The 17,276-nt window shown below is 33.0% G+C and overlaps 1 protein-coding gene across 1 annotated transcript; it reads left to right on the top strand.

Annotated features, from left to right (window-relative positions):
* The first annotated feature begins 9,567 nt into the window (after positions 1 to 9,567).
* Positions 9,568 to 17,028, top strand: LOC141399770 (uncharacterized). The gene is made up of 2 exons (XM_073979052.1): positions 9,568 to 9,674; positions 16,311 to 17,028. The coding sequence occupies exon 2, from the start codon at positions 16,316 to 16,318 to the stop codon at positions 17,024 to 17,026; it is 711 nt and encodes a 236-aa protein (XP_073835153.1). The 5' UTR covers positions 9,568 to 9,674; positions 16,311 to 16,315; the 3' UTR covers positions 17,027 to 17,028.
* The last annotated feature ends 248 nt before the right edge of the window (positions 17,029 to 17,276 follow it).

The raw sequence follows: 17,276 nt of genomic DNA, 5'->3' as shown, positions 1-17,276 counted from the left end.
TTAATACATGTATTTCACCCTGGAAATTCCATAGAGGCTTTAACATGTTTGGGACTTTGTCTTTATTTCTTCGCCATCCATTAAGGTGACAACTTTTTAATATTTGTAAATTCTCATCGGAATTCGTGGCTCTAGCCAATTTCTCTATATACGGTTTGCTGACTGCAAAACTTGAATATATTGCATTTATGTGACATTTTAAATCAGACTCATAATGAGGAATATAATTTTCTTTTAACGCTGCTCTTGACAATGTGTCTGCAATATACATTTCTTTTCCTGGTACATATACCACTTCTAAATCATACAGCACCGACGTTGCCAGGGGGGGGGGGGGGCCCGGGCCGAAATAATTTTAGTTCTCATATGATATTAGCTTATTTTTTAATTTTTGAGTAAAATTTTAAACTTTTTAAATTGTTCAAGAAATATGTAAAGTAGTTGGAAGCATTACAGAGAATTATTTAACTACATTGGTATACTCATTGTCCAACATACATATTTGAAAATATAAAAATAATGGACAAGTTAGGCTTTTTGAGCAATTTTATGCATAGTTCTTGTTAAGTTTAAAGGTGTTGTTTAATCGGAATTTAAGGCTGACTGTAAGTGTTACTGAGTTAAGAACAATACGTTTATTTGTATTTATTGAACGTTTGTAACATATTAGGTCCAATACTTTGGCTTATAAACAACATCCAGAAAAAAACATTTTTGCGATATTTTGTTTTTGAAATTTTTTATAAGAGCAATTCAACAATAAAATCTAAAACCGTTACTTCATCTTTGTGGTTTTAAGTGTTTATATATTTTCTCTAACACGTTTTTATAATGAACTATTTTGAAATTCATAACAATTACAAATTCTTTATTATGTTTGAAATTTGCAATAAAAAACTATGTATATCAACCATTTTTTATGATATAATTTCTGTTCCACCGCAGTGTTGAAAATGTCTATTGGACAAAAGGATTTTTCTGTCAAATTTGTATGTTTTGTTCGACCTTTCAAATTTTAATAAAATCAAGATTACTGAGCTTGAGGTCAATGTTTATATTTTACTAGCTGAACCCGGTGCGCTTCGCTACCCCGAATAAGGTAAAATATATTTTGACAAATTTATTTGTAGGCCAATTTTCGTCACTCTTTGCAACTTTCATTAAAATCGGGTATATAAAGCGTGTTTAGTGCATCAAATACATGAAATCGGACGAAAATATATATGGGAGCTATATCCAAATCTGAACCGATTTCAATATAATTTGAAAAATGCATTTTTATACCCAATTCCGTTAATGCATAAAATACATGAAATCGGTCGAAAATATATATAGAGGCGCTATATCCAAATCTGATCCGATTTCAATATGATTTGGCAAATTTATTTCTAGACCAAATTCCTGCACACATCCAAAATTTGGAGACATTATCTGTTACCATTCTATAGATATTTGCATAAAAAATATAAATTTTTTGGTGGTACCTCCGATTCTGATGCTTTATCTCGGGATCAACGCGGAATTTCAAAACTTTTTATAGCCTATGTTACCTTTAGGCCATGTAGTGATATACTCTGAAAATTAAAGGAAGATCGGTTCAGCGGTTTTTGAGTCCATAAACTTCAAACAAACATTACATTACATATTATTGATTTTTGATGTTCTTGGTCCAATTAGATTTATTCGTTTGGGTTTTTTTAAGCTTGCAGACCTAAGTTGAGTAAATAAAAATCCTTTTATTTCATTTATCCCGACGTTTCGTCAATTTTTGTTGACATCTTCAGGGGATGCGTCTATTTAATTAAAAACATTACATTACATCAAATTCTACATGTTAATTTATACAACTTACAATAAGTTAGATAAAGTTTACATGAAGTATATTTTCGTCAGTGCACAAATTTAAATTATTGTAAAGCCTTAATTTATTTTAACGGCTGCTTAAAAAACTATTATCACAGGCATCTATATTGCAATTCTGTAGCTAACGCTTATGTTATTCGTGTCTTCTTTGAGGTTCATTGTTTTGTTTATTTTCTGCTGTATCCGCAAGCTTTCTATTGTATATCTTTTGTTATCTTTGTTCTCTTTATCAAGAATTTTGACATTTGTAAAATCTGCTTTGTGGCCAGTTTTGGCAATATGTTGCGCAAGTGCTGTTTTCTGTGTTCCCTTTTCAATGTCAGTTATGTGTTCTCCCATTCTCGTTTGAAGTGTTCGTTTTGTTGTGCCAATGTACACAAGATCACAGCTTTGTTTATCATTGCCCATACATTCTATTTCGTAGACTACGTTATGTTGTTGTTGTTTCTCAATGGGTGTTTTGACGTTAGTGAATATTCTGTTTAATGTTTGGTTTGCTTTGTACGCATAACATATGTTTTGTGTTTTGTTTATTACCATTCCCATACTTTTGTTGTCTGTTAGGCCAGGAATATATTTTAGGCTGCAGTATTTTTTGGTTTCTTCTTGGTTGGTAGGGTTGCCATCATTTAATTTTCGTAAGCTGTCTTGAATAAGTTTTGGTATTAATTTTTTGGGGAAACTATTGTTAGTTAAAATGGTTGTGATTTCTTTAATGTTGTTTTTATGAAATTCTTGATCGCTTATGCGTAGTATTCTCATGATAAGACTTTTGGCTGTATTGATTATTTGGGATTTTGGTTGTGTTGTGTGGTAGTTCATGATTCTACCAGAAGCAATGTTTTTATGATACCAGTCAAATTTAATGGAACTTCCGTTTGTTATTAGTTTTGTATCCAAATATGCAATACAATTGTTTGTTTCAACTTCATAAGTGAATTGTATTTTTTCGTGGTACTTGTTGAGTGTATTGAGAATTTCATTTATGTCTTTCTTCTTGATAATAGAAAATGTGTCGTCCACATATTTGGATATGAATTTCATTTTTATGTCTTTTTTACTTAGTTCATGAATAGTGTTATCAAGAAGGTCATCCAAAACAATATCTGCTACTGTGGGGGAAAGGGGGTTCCCCATAGGCATTCCGAATACCTGGTGATATATATTATTGTCGTAATTGAAATAATTATTGTCTTTAAGACAGAAATTTAGTATGTTTAGGAATTTTGTTTTTGATATTTTTGTGTGTGTTTTAATTGATTCCCATTTGTTCATAATTATTTTAATCGCCAAATTGACTGGTATGTTCGTAAATAACGAAATGACATCAAAGGATACCAAGACCTCGTCGCTTTCAATTTGTATATCTTTAAGTTTTTGTTTTAGATCTATGGAATTTTTAATATTGTACAAATCTGAAATAATATGTTTCAGTATTTTCCCAATGTATTTGGATAAACCATAGCATGGTACGTTTACGGACGATACAATGGGTCTAAGGGGCATTCAGGTTTATGTGTCTTTGGTAACCCATACATTCTTGGTGCTGTGGCAGCCGAGCAGTATAAATTCTTTTTTTCATATTGATCGATTATATCGTTGTTGTGTAGATCCGTAATTATATTGTTGTTTGATTTTTGAAGTTTTGTTGTTGGGTCTTCTCTTAGTTTTCTGTATGTGTTTTTATCTTCAAGAAGTTTCCCCATTTTATTTTTGTACTCTTCCTTGTACATGGCAACCGTTTTATTCCCTTTATCCGTTTGAGTAATTATGACATCGTCATATTGTTTTAGAAATTTTGAAGTTTTTTTATAAATGGTCAATATGAACTTTTCTTTGGGGCTGATTTTTATATTTCTTTTGAAAGTGGTAACCCTGTTACCTATTTTTGTTCTACATGTCTTCTTTTCATTTTCTTCTGACATTTGTATACAGTGCTCTATGTCAGCTAGTGTATGTAGTGGTGAGAAGTTATCTCTATCTATTGGGATTGCAAACTTTTTCCCTAACGATAGAATCCACTTGTATTCTACTGGAAAATAAATATCAGTTTTGTTTTCAAACCAGTCATCATTGAAGATGATGCCATATTTGTCAAACTGCTTTCTTTTTAATTTTTTTAATTTTTCTTGTTGAGTGTTATTGATTTTTTGTGATATTTGTTTCAGCCTTATTTTTTGTTTGTTTATAAATGACGTGTCGTCTGAAATCCGTAATAAAGTTTTAATCCCAGAGTCCATATTAAATAATTTGCTTTTCGTTGATTTTATGTCGGCATTTGCTTGTGATATTTCAAGATTTAGGAGTTTTTTGTGGAAGTGTTCTTCAATTTTGCCTAATTTCGTTATTAGTGTATTACAATTGAAGAGTTGATTTACCTTCGTTGTTGTTGCTTTTGTGTGTTGGGGTATGATACCATAATCTCGACATGTCAGTAGAAATTTAAGTCGTTCCGTTTGTTGTGCTAGCCTTTTAATTTCATTGCAATATTCTTTCATAGTTTTGCAAGTTGCCTCGTCATATTTTAAGGAGATATGTTGAAAATAATTCTTCATTTTGTGCACTTATTGTTGTTGGTTGTTTGAATGTTTTCTTTCAATAGTGTTTTCGGCAGGCTTTCCGATAATTTGTTGATTTTTGATGTTCTTGGTCCAATTAGATTTATTCGTTTGGGTTTTTTTAAGCTTGCAGACCTAAGTTGAGTAAATAAAAATCGTTTTATTTCATTTATCCCGACGTTTCGTCAATTTTTGTTAACATCTTCAGGGGATGCGTCTATTTAATTAAAAACATTACATTACATCAAATTCTACATGTTAATTTATACAACTTACAATAAGTTAGATAAAGTTTACATGAAGTATATTTTCGTCAGTGCACAAATTTAAATTATTGTAAAGCCTTAATTTATTTTAACGGCTGCTTAAAAAACTATTATCACAGGCATCTATATTGCAATTCTGTAGCTAACGCTTATGTTATTCGTGTCTTCTTTGAGGTTCATTGTTTTGTTTATTTTCTGCTGTATCCGCAAGCTTTCTATTGTATATCTTTTGTTATCTTTGTTCTCTTTATCAAGAATTTTGACATTTGTAAAATCTGCTTTGTGGCCAGTTTTGGCAATATGTTGCGCAAGTGCTGTTTTCTGTGTACAATATTAAAAATTCCATAGATCTAAAACAAAAACTTAAAGATATACAAATTGAAAGCGACGAGGTCTTGGTATCCTTTGATGTCATTTCGTTATTTACGAACATACCAGTCAATTTGGCGATTAAAATAATTATGAACAAATGGGAATCAATTAAAACACACACAAAAATACCAAAAACAAAATTCCTAAACATACTAAATTTCTGTCTTAAAGACAATAATTATTTCAATTACGACAATAATATATATCAACAGGTATTCGGAATGCCTATGGGGAACCCCCTTTCCCCCACAGTAGCAGATATTGTTTTGGATGACCTTCTTGATAACACTATTCATGAACTAAGCAAAAAAGACATAAAAATGAAATTCATATCCAAATATGTGGACGACACATTTTCTATTATCAAGAAGAAAGACATAAATGAAATTCTCAATACACTCAACAAGTACCACGAAAAAATACAATTCACTTATGAAGTTGAAACAAACAATTGTATTGCATATTTGGATACAAAACTAATAACAAACGGAAGTTCCATTAAATTTGACTGGTATCATAAAAACATTGCTTCTGGTAGAATCATGAACTACCACACAACACAACCAAAATCCCAAATAATCAATACAGCCAAAAGTCTTATCATGAGAATACTACGCATAAGCGATCAAGAATTTCATAAAAACAACATTAAAGAAATCACAACCATTTTAACTAACAATAGTTTCCCCAAAAAATTAATACCAAAACTTATTCAAGACAGCTTACGAAAATTAAATGATGGCAACCCTACCAACCAAGAAGAAACCAAAAAATACTGCAGCCTAAAATATATTCCTGGCCTAACAGACAACAAAAGTATGGGAATGGTAATAAACAAAACACAAAACATATGTTATGCGTACAAAGCAAACCAAACATTAAACAGAATATTCACTAACGTCAAAACACCCATTGAGAAACAACAACAACATAACGTAGTCTACGAAATAGAATGTATGGGCAATGATAAACAAAGCTGTGATCTTGTGTACATTGGCACAACAAAACGAACACTTCAAACGAGAATGGGAGAACACATAACTGACATTGAAAAGGGAACACAGAAAACAGCACTTGCGCAACATATTGCCAAAACTGGCCACAAAGCAGATTTTACAAATGTCAAAATTCTTGATAAAGAGAACAAAGATAACAAAAGATATACAATAGAAAGCTTGCGGATACAGCAGAAAATAAACAAAACAATGAACCTCAAAGAAGACACGAATAACATAAGCGTTAGCTACAGAATTGCAATATAGATGCCTGTGATAATAGTTTTTTAAGCAGCCGTTAAAATAAATTAAGGCTTTACAATAATTTAAATTTGTGCACTGACGAAAATATACTTCATGTAAACTTTATCTAACTTATTGTAAGTTGTATAAATTAACATGTAGAATTTGATGTAATGTAATGTTTTTAATTAAATAGACGCATCCCCTGAAGATGTCAACAAAAATTGACGAAACGTCGGGATAAATGAAATAAAAGGATTTTTATTTACTCAACTTAGGTCTGCAACCTTAAAAAAACCCAAACGAATAAATCTAATTGGACCAAGAACATCAAAAATCAACAAATTATCGGAAAGCCTGCCGAAAACACTATTGAAAGAAAACATTCAAACAACCAACAACAATCAGCCCAATCATGAACATCATCTCACCGTGAGTTTTCTCACTCTCGCCTCCTCCCTTATTATAAACAGCATAAGGGAGAACAAAACTCACGTTCGTGAGAAAAGTAGCTATCATAAATGTCAAAAAAGTGAGAATGTGAGGCAATTTTCTCTCACCACAGAAATTAAGGTGAGTTGAACAAAAAAATGTAACTATGGACATTTTTATAGAAAAAATCGACAAGGAACTAATCTTTTGCAATGATTATCAATTGTATTTATTTGTGTTTTACGTTAAAGGTAACAAATAAAAAACAATTAGAAATTCTTTTGGCAACTATACATGTTTATCCGTGTATCAATGAAGCAAGGAAGACCTCAATCGAGTTTGGCGTAATTTGGAGGTGAAGTTGAAGTTGGCCAAAATTTTTCAGATATGGGAAGCGGTTCAGAATCATATGATGAAAACAGGAATGGAAGAGGATCCTATCAGGAGCAACACCTTTCTAAAAAATTTTTTGTAGGTACTTCGCTAAGGTTCCCAGCAAAATATTCGATGCCAAAGATTCTATTCAAGCATGAGTGCAAGTTATATGTCACCTTTTTACCACCTTCGCCCATTCTTTTTACAAGACTGTGACCCCTAAAAGATCCAAATCATTTTGGATGGCATCTTCAATAACCCAGTGGAATGGTATCTTAACAACCACCTTGGCATGGCATATTCCACGAACAAGCCACAATAGGAAGGATTAAATTTATAGAAAAGAGCATGTTTATATTATATAGCCTTTTGCAGGGTTAACCTTCTTGAAAATTGAGAAATTGTATTTAAAATCCATGAAATTGGTTCAAATGTTGAATAGGATCCGAATTTCACGAATTGTACTTAGCATTCATATGATTGGTCCTATTGCTGGAGAAGAGATCGGATGTTTCACGTATTGTATTTATTTACAATTCTTGAAATTCCTTCCAAATGCTGAAAATGTGATCTTTCACAACTTAATTTGAACTAATACAAAAGATCCAGTGAGATATTGGCATCGCATGGAACGACTTCCACAAAATTTTGCTTGGTTTTCTTTGTATTCCTCAGCGTTTGTCGTTTCGCACATCATTCAAAATGCAATATTAAACATTTTCATTTCTTTTTGCCATTTAATGACCTTTAAACGGTTTTTGTTCACTTTTTTGCAAATTGCGGAAATTCTTCGGGCGTAAATAAACAATTTTTACGTACATATGTATGTATCTGTCAAAACAAAACAAAAACAGCTGTTACAGATGTTGCCACATATCAAACATTTAATATTTTTATCAATTACCAAGTATTTTTAATGTGGATTGTTGATAAAAATTATTTTTCGTTTTAGAAATATTAATTTAATTTAAAATAAATTAATGTTTTATAAAAAAAAATTACGAAATTAGTTATTGCAAAATTATTTGTAAATAAAATAACGATATGGCAACGCAAATTATATTTTCAAGGGTTCACAAAATGCGGCACTATTTTCAATTTTCAAACTTGTGAAACCCTCTTCACTTTTTTCGCTCCTCCCTTGTCATTTGTGATAGGTCGAGACGTGAGAAGTGAGCTGCAACTCACTCGTGAGAAGCTCCCTACGTGAGTATTCATGATCGCTATGAATAAGTGCACAAAATGAAGAATTATTTTCAACATATCTCCTTAAAATATGACGAGGCAACTTGCAAAACTATGAAAGAATATTGCAATGAAATTAAAAGGCTAGCACAACAAACGGAACGACTTAAATTTCTACTGACATGTCGAGATTATGGTATCATACCCCAACACACAAAAGCAACAACAACGAAGGTAAATCAACTCTTCAATTGTAATACACTAATAACGAAAATAGGCAAAATTGAAGAAGACTTCCACAAAAAACTCCTAAATCTTGAAATATCACAAGCAAATGCCGACATAAAATCAACGAAAAGCAAATTATTTAATATGGACTCTGGGATTAAAACTTTATTACGGATTTCAGACTACACGTCATTTATAAACAAACAAAAAATAAGGCTGAAACAAATATCACAAAAAATCAATAACACTCAACAAGAAAAATTAAACAAATTAAAAAGAAAGCAGTTTGACAAATATGGCATCATCTTCAATGATGACTGGTTTGAAAACAAAACTGATATTTATTTTCCAGTAGAATACAAGTGGATTCTATCGTTAGGGAAAAAGTTTGCAATCCCAATAGATAGAGATAACTTCTCACCACTACATACACTAGCTGACATAGAGCACTGTATACAAATGTCAGAAGAAAATGAAAAGGAGACATGTAGAACAAAAATAGGTAACAGGGTTACCACTTTCAAAAGAAATATAAAAATCAGCCCCAAAGAAAAGTTCATATTGACCATTTATAAAAAAACTTCAAAATTTCTAAAACAATATGACGATGTCATAATTACTCAAACGGATAAAGGGAATAAAACGGTTGCCATGTACAAGGAAGAGTACAAAAATAAAATGGGGAAACTTCTTGAAGATAAAAACACATACAGAAAACTAAGAGAAGACCCAACCACAAAACTTCAAAAATCAAACAACAATATAATTACGGATCTACACAAGAACGATATAATCGATCAATATGAAAAAAAGAATTTATACTGCTCGGCTGCCACAGCACCAAGAATGTATGGGTTACCAAAGACACATAAACCTGATATGCCCCTTAGACCCATTGTATCGTCCGTGTTGAGGAACAGGGTAACACAGTGGATGAGTTAGGGATGGACCAGCTTCGATTTAACGATTAATTATCGACCAAAAGTGTCATCTCTAAGTAGAGCGGCTTTTGCTTTTTTTTATTATTCTTCTTCTCGAAGCATCCTAGATCGTCACGATCCTTTTATTTCCAATAAATTCAAAGTGTAGACCGCCAGAGTCTAAACCCAATAAGTGTTGTTTCATTTTATCCTCATCACACAATCATTTTGCAACACGTAAGTATCTTCATAATACTTTTGTGTTGTTAATTTTTAAAATAATAGTTGTTTGTTATCATACAACAACAAATTCCCGGTTCTAATCCATTTTATGGTTCTGGAACCAAAGACAAGTTCATGCGCCAGCATAGTAACTTTGTACATGGTCCTTCGAGTTTTTTTATTCACCAAGAATCAGTTGTTAAAAACGATAACAAACAGAAAATTATTTTGAAATAAAAACTATTTACAAAATTCATGGTTTTCATTTCACTCCATCATTGAAAGTTGACATTTCATTTGATGTCTCATGTCACTAACACACACACAAACGCATAAACAATATTTTACATCGTTCGTCTTTGCCAAATATTTAGCCGCCAATTATAATCACCCACACCGTTCTTCGTTGTAATTGACCATAAATCGTGTTATCCAATAAAAACACAAAACAAAAAAAAAAAAAAAAACAAAAAAAGATCCACTTCACTCTTTCTTTTATTTCCATTCAGTTGCATGTAATTTATTTCAAATTTTATGTTTTCCTTCAAATCATTAATGTTGGTTGTTTGTTTTGATTTCGTTTGACAGCTTATAACACGAAAAAAAAAATAAATAAATTACATTGACCGTCTTTGTTAAATGCCACTTACACGTTATTCATTGAAATTATCATAAACACACACTTTATCCACTAAAACTTAATCCATTTAAATAAGAAAGCTTATCCACTGCACTTATTTTTTTCATTAATTATCTAATAACTTAGTTTTTTTTATGCTTTCTTCAAAATCATTACTATTGTTTGTTTTGATTTAGTTTGACAGCGTATAGTCAGTCAATTACCATATTAACATATGTGTGAATGAAATTAGGATAGGTAGCGAAACGTAACGTACCGCAACGTAACGAAAGACAAAATCGTATGAAGTTTGCAAGGTAAACGTATTGATATAAACGTATTGTATTGTATTCCATTTCATTACATTTCATAAATAATAACAAATTATAAATAAATAGGATTAAAGTTCTCATGAATGTTTAAGTCAGTAAACACTTATAGAGAACCGGGAAAATATACAAAGTCATTTTTCTTGAAATAATAAACAAACAAAAAATATATAAAATATATCAAATCATAAAATAAATAGAACTTAACAAATAATTCAATATTTACACTTTCTTTTATTTACATAAAAGCAAGAAGTAAAACAAATAATAATAAATAAAACAAGATAACAAAAAAAAAATCATTGAAATGGGGTCTACAATTTGTTCTAGATTCGAGTACGAAACGACAAATATTACTGAAACATGTCAAAAAATATTAAAAACTCCTGAAAAAGAATTATCCGATTCACTGATTGAAACAAAATTAGAAGCAATAGATGAAGATTGGCTTAATGTAAAAACTGCATTTGAAAGTGTATATTTCGCAGATCAGACATTAGTAGATAATACATACAAAACAAAAGCAAAGGGGACATTTGAGACCGCAAGTCTCATGGAAATACTGAAGAATAGAAGAGGGCAATCATGTAGCGCAATAAGAGCCGATTTTACAAATCCTTCCTTATTTCATAGTTCGGCAATGTATCCACCAAGTGCAACATTTGACATGTCTGAAATCTGTATCAAGGTGCCGCCTTGTGATACTCAAGACTTCCACGGAAGTTATGAAGAATGGCCTGCCTTTAGAGACATGTTCACCGCAATATATGGAAATCACCCTCGTCTCACTTCGGCCCAAAAGCTATATCACCTGCGAAATAAAACGAAGGGAGAAGCAGGAAGAATAGTTGACCGCTATCCTCTATCGGATCAAAATTTTGAGTTAGCATGGCATGCTTTAAAAGCGAGATATGAAAACAAAAGGGTTTTGGTTGACAATCAAGTCAAGATTTTATTTAACATTTCAGCAGCAAAAACAGAGAGTAGTATCGACATAAAACGTATTCAATCGACCATAAGTGATTGCCTCGCAATTCTCAAGGCACACAATGTGCAGGTATCACAGTGGGATCCCATCCTGATATATTTGTGTTCAACAAAACTTCCAGTTGAGACATTAACATTGTGGGAACAATCTTTGGAGTCCCACTCAGATCTTCCACAGTGGTCACAAATGGAAGATTTCTTGATAAATAGACACCAAGTTCTAGAACGAATAAATAGTCTCAGAAGTCAGTCTAACGCTCGTGATTTTAGTGTAGATTTCACAACTTATCAACAATCGCAAAATAGATGTCCTTTGTGTGGGAAAAATCATATACTTAAAAATTGTGCTAGATTTAACAGCATGACAATTAATCAAAGAATAGATTATGTCCGTGAAAAGGGATTGTGTAACAACTGTCTGGCTAATGGGCATAGTTCTCATGAATGTGTTAGCATGCACAGATGTGTATATTGTAAGAAGAAACATCATTCTAAACTACACATAACAAGTATATCGCAATCACAATTTGCGAGAACACGATCAGTGACACAAGAAGATCACATTCCATTTCGAACAGGAAATGAAAATCAGATAAATACTCATGTTACCACTGATTCTATAGTGGAGAATACACCTTCGTGTTCATCAGCTTCTATACCTCAAGAAAACCATATAGATACAAACATGTCAATAAATCAAGATGACATTATGTTACCAACTGCTCTCGTAAAAATTAAACACTCTGGAGAAATATTCACTATAAGGGCACTGATAGATTCGGCATCAAAGCGAACCTTTTTAACAGAAAAAATTGTAAAACGAGTGGGTTTACGGACTGAAAACGCAAATTTCAAGATAAGTGGACTTAGTGGAACTGAGGTTGCTAATTGTACTAAAACTTGCAATTTAACACTATGTGCAGAAACAAATAATTTTGAATTACAAGCAGAAGTGTTAGTAATTCGAAAATTAACTAATTCCCTGCCTACACACACAGTCTCATTTTCTGACAAAGGTAGCATTAAAGATATCAAATTGGCAGATCCATCATTCATGATGTCAGGGCAAATTGATATGCTAGTAGGGAGTGATGTAATACCACATCTAATTTTAGAGGGAGTAAAAAAGAATATATTGGGGAACATGGTAGCACAAAACTCTGTTTATGGTTGGTACATTTATGGACCCATAAAACGAAACGAAATTTCATTAGCATCAATAGAAATATCGAAAGCAGACGATGATGTGGGATTATTACTTAAACATTTCTGGGAACAAGAAGATGTCCACATGAAACCCATATTATCCGAAGATGATGAGTATTGCGAACAATTTTATGTTAGTACAACCTATAGACGAGCAGATGGCAGATTTGTAGTCAAGCTACCCTTTAAAACAGAATTCCCTGAGAAGTTATTCTTAGGCTCGTCTAGATACATAGCTAAACGTCAGTATGAACAAATGGAAAATAAATTAAAGAAAAACCAAGCAATAAGAAAATCATATAACGATGTATTAACAGAATATTTATCATTGAATCATATGAGTCGCAGTAATCCAAGAGAAATTGTAAAAAATGGTAAATATTTTTCTTCCTATTTGCCACACCATGCAGTCTTTCGTCCAGAAAGCACTAGTACTAAAGTAAGAGTGGTCTTTAATGGATCTTGTAAGACAAGAACTTCTTATTCTTTAAATGACGTTTTACATACAGGACCAGTTTTACAGAATGACTTATTAGCAGTAATCTTAAACTGGCGCTTGTATAAATACGTATTTAACGGTGACATTGAAAAAATGTACCGGCAGATTATTTTAAATAAGTCTGATCGCCAGTATCAGAAAATACTTTTTAGAAAAGATGAATTCGGTCAAATAGAAGATTATGAATTAAAAACGGTGACTTTTGGTATTAATTGCGCTCCATATTTGGCTATTCGTACGTTATTACAATTGGCATTAGAATCAAAAGATGAGTTTCCACTTGTAGAAAAAATTATCAAACATGAAACATATGTTGATGACATATTAAGTGGTGGCCATACAATCGATGCTGCCTTAGAAGCTCAAAAACAACTGATTCTTTCATTGAAATCTGCAGGATTTCCGTTAAAAAAGATATCTGCAAATCACCCAAGTCTTCTTTCTCGCATTCCACACGAAGATTTGTTAAACGCAGACATTCTAAAACTTGAAGACATGAGTTCCACAAAAACATTGGGCATTCGTTGGAATGCAGTTACAGATTCATTTTCATACTGTGTGGAGAAATTTTCAATAAATTCTCCTATAACAAAAAGGAAAATCTTGTCAACAGTGTCCAAACTTTTTGACCCAGCTGGGTGGCTAACGCCATTAATAATACAAGCAAAAATACTGTTACAAGACCTTTGGTTAGATGGTATGAATTGGGATGATGAAGTATGTCCACAGATTTTATCAAAATGGACCGTCTTCATAGATCAATTTTCGGAAATCGATCTAATTAAAATCCCAAGATGGGTTCACTTTAGCCAGAAAAGTATTATTCAACTTCACGGTTTCTGCGATGCATCGGAAAAGGCGTACTGCGCCACACTGTACATTCGTTCAGAAGAGGATTCCAATGTCTCAATTCAACTTCTAGTAGCGAAAAGCAAAGTTGCGCCGTTAAAGAAGCTAAGCTTACCAAGATTAGAATTGTGTGGTGCAGTACTGCTTTCTTCTTTAGTTAAATACTTTGCATCAAAATTAGAAATCAAAAATCAGTCAGTTTATTTGTGGACTGATTCCACCATAGTATTAGCGTGGTTACAAAAACATCCATCAGCATGGAACACTTACGTCGCAAACAGAACAGCAACAATATTTCAAAACGTAGAGAATGCAATTTGGAGCCACGTCTCTTCCAAAAGCAATCCAGCAGATCTTGGAACAAGAGGTTGTAGCACTAAAGATTTGGCAAATAATTCTTTATGGTGGAATGGTCCAATGTGGCTTTTAAGTTCCCCAGAACAGTGGCCAAAATCCAATCCTGTTGTCCAAGATGCTCCAGAAATGCACAAAACAGAAGTTCATTGCACAACAAAAGTCAATAAAGGTATCGATGACAAGGAAGAAGCTGATGAGAACAAGAAGATTGAAAATAGGTTTTCATCATATTCTCGAGCACTTGAAGTTGTAGCATATATGTATCGATTTATCAGGAAAAGTAGTACGAATACAAAATTCGAAGTGCCAAAAGATCAAACTATAACTCTGGTGGAGTTAGAGAATGCGAAAATCGTATTTATACGAATTACACAAAGATCATGTTTTGAAAAGGAATATAAGGATTTGACTCATTCAAGAAATATATCTCGTCAAAGTTCATTACGGTCATTAAACCCATTTTTAGATGATAATGGCCTGATCAGAGTCAATGGTAGACTGGCAAATGCGAACATTCCATACGATGAAAGGTGTCCAATTATCATTCCAAATCCCTCCCAACTATGTAGAATTTTTTTAAAATTTATGCACGAAACATATTTACATGCAGATGTATCGTTAATGATGAGTACAGTCCGAAGTCAATTTTACATTCCGAAATTAAGGAAAGCAGTTAAGAAATGTATTCACGAATGCTTGATATGTGTCAGATTCAAACAAAATCTCAAATCTCAACTAATGGCAGCATTACCTTTAGAGCGAGTTTCTTTATCATTGCCATTCACTTATGTAGGGGCTGATTTTGCGGGACCATTTCAAATAAAATCGGGCACACTGAGGAACTCCCCATATCAAAAGGCATATGCATGTATTTTTGTTTGTTTTTCCACAAAAGCAATACATTTGGAAGCTTGTTCAAGCCTATCATCTGATGCGTTTCTAGCTACGTTTGCTAGGTTTATTAGCAGAAGAGGACTGCCAAAATGCGTTATGTCTGACAATGGTACAAACTTTGTAGGGGCAAATAATTCCATGCAGATTGAATATGACAATTTTTTAAAAAGAGCTTCAGAAGATGTAAGACAGAGGTATATAGTACAAGGGTTTGAATGGAAATTCATTCCTCCTAGCTCCCCGCATATGGGTGGGTTATGGGAAGCGGGAGTGAAAAGCTTTAAATCGCATTTCAAAAAGGTAATGGGAGACCAAAAATTTAATTTTGAAGAATTTACAACAATTCTAGCCAGAATTGAAGGCGTTCTTAATTCAAGGCCGTTAACTCCATTATCAGAAGACCCTGATGATTTAGAGGCATTAACTCCGGCCCACTTTCTCAGAGGTGGACCATTGCTATTCGCTCCCGAGACACCAACAGACAACTTATCAGTGATTAATCGATGGGAAAAAGTCAAAGCGCTTCATCATCACTTCAGCAAAAGGTGGAAAGCAGAATATTTACAAGAACTCCATAAAAGATATAAATGGCAATACCCAACGAAAGATTTGGAGGAAGGTGATTTTGTCATCATAAAGGATGAAATGTTACCCCCAAACGAGTGGAAAATGGGAAGAGTGGTACGAGTTCACACAGGTCAAGATAAATACGTAAGAGTGGCGGATATCAAAACGCTCTCTGGTATTATAACCAGACCAATTGTTAAGTTATGTTTATTACCAATAACAAAAAATTAGTAGATAAAACGATAACCATCATTGTACTCTAAAGTTCATACTCATTATTAATGCATAAAAATTTTCGTATACCTTTTTTCTTTGTGTCCGTTCTATCCATGTTTTCTTTGCAGTAAAGATGAATATGGGCCAATTCGATCAGTGCAGGGTATGCTTTGGCTTTCACCCATTATGGTTGTGTGCTGCCTTCAATGTAATGAGCACGGAACAACGCCAATATACAGTACGAGTACATAAGTATTGTTTGAATTGCTTAAGCAAAAATCATTTTGTACGGGCTTGTACTTCAATGAGCAACTGCCGTTTGTGTGGCCAACGCCATAATACCATGCTTCACCCTATGTCTGGAGCCATGGGGACGACAAACCGCCTAGTAAGATGGACAAACACCCCAATGCAGCACAACGTAGGACTTAACTTGGGCGTAGGTTCACGAAAACCTAGGGCTGAATTATATCATCCCTATGCGAGCCAACAATCTTTCCCGAATGGTGAACAAAATCAAGTTCTTTTAAGTTTACAAACGAAAGACACTATAGTTCAAAACAAAAAGCAAAAGAAAGGTAAACAATCTGAAAAACAAGGGAAGACTAAGTCACAGAAGAAAGATTCACAAAAGGTCGACGAGAAGGAGTCGGTTTCCCCAGCAAAATCAAACAAAACGGATGAAAAGATTTCGCAAAGTGAAATGATTGCCCAAATTTTCAATAGCATCAAAGAAATAGCATCATCACTAAAAGTTGCACCAGTGCAAGGGGCCCGCCATGTTGAGGAACAGGGTAACACAGTGGATGAGTTAGGGATGGACCAGCTTCGATTTAACGATTAATTATCGACCAAAAGTGTCATCTCTAAGTAGAGCGGCTTTTGCTTTTTTTTATTATTCTTCTTCTCGAAGCATCCTAGATCGTCACGATCCTTTTATTTCCAATAAATTCAAAGTGTAGACCGCCAGAGTCTAAACCCAATAAGTGTTGTTTCATTTTATCCTCATCACACAATCATTTTGCAACACGTAAGTATCTTCATAATACTTTTGTGTTGTTAATTTTTAAAATAATAGTTGTTTGTTATCATAC

The sequence above is a fragment of the Musca autumnalis genome, unplaced genomic scaffold, assembly GCF_047663935.1.
Source record: "Musca autumnalis isolate F117 unplaced genomic scaffold, ASM4766393v1 scaffold_3, whole genome shotgun sequence".
Classification (NCBI taxonomy): Eukaryota; Metazoa; Arthropoda; class Insecta; order Diptera; family Muscidae; genus Musca; species Musca autumnalis.
Note: the sequence above shows the minus strand (reverse complement) of the source record. Positions and strands in the feature narration are given on the sequence as shown.

What these genes read in the sequence shown, in the direction of transcription:
- LOC141399770 (XM_073979052.1), top strand. Translation starts at nt 16,316, where the DNA reads ATGAATATGGGCCAATTCGATCAGTGCAGGGTATGCTTTGGCTTTCAC.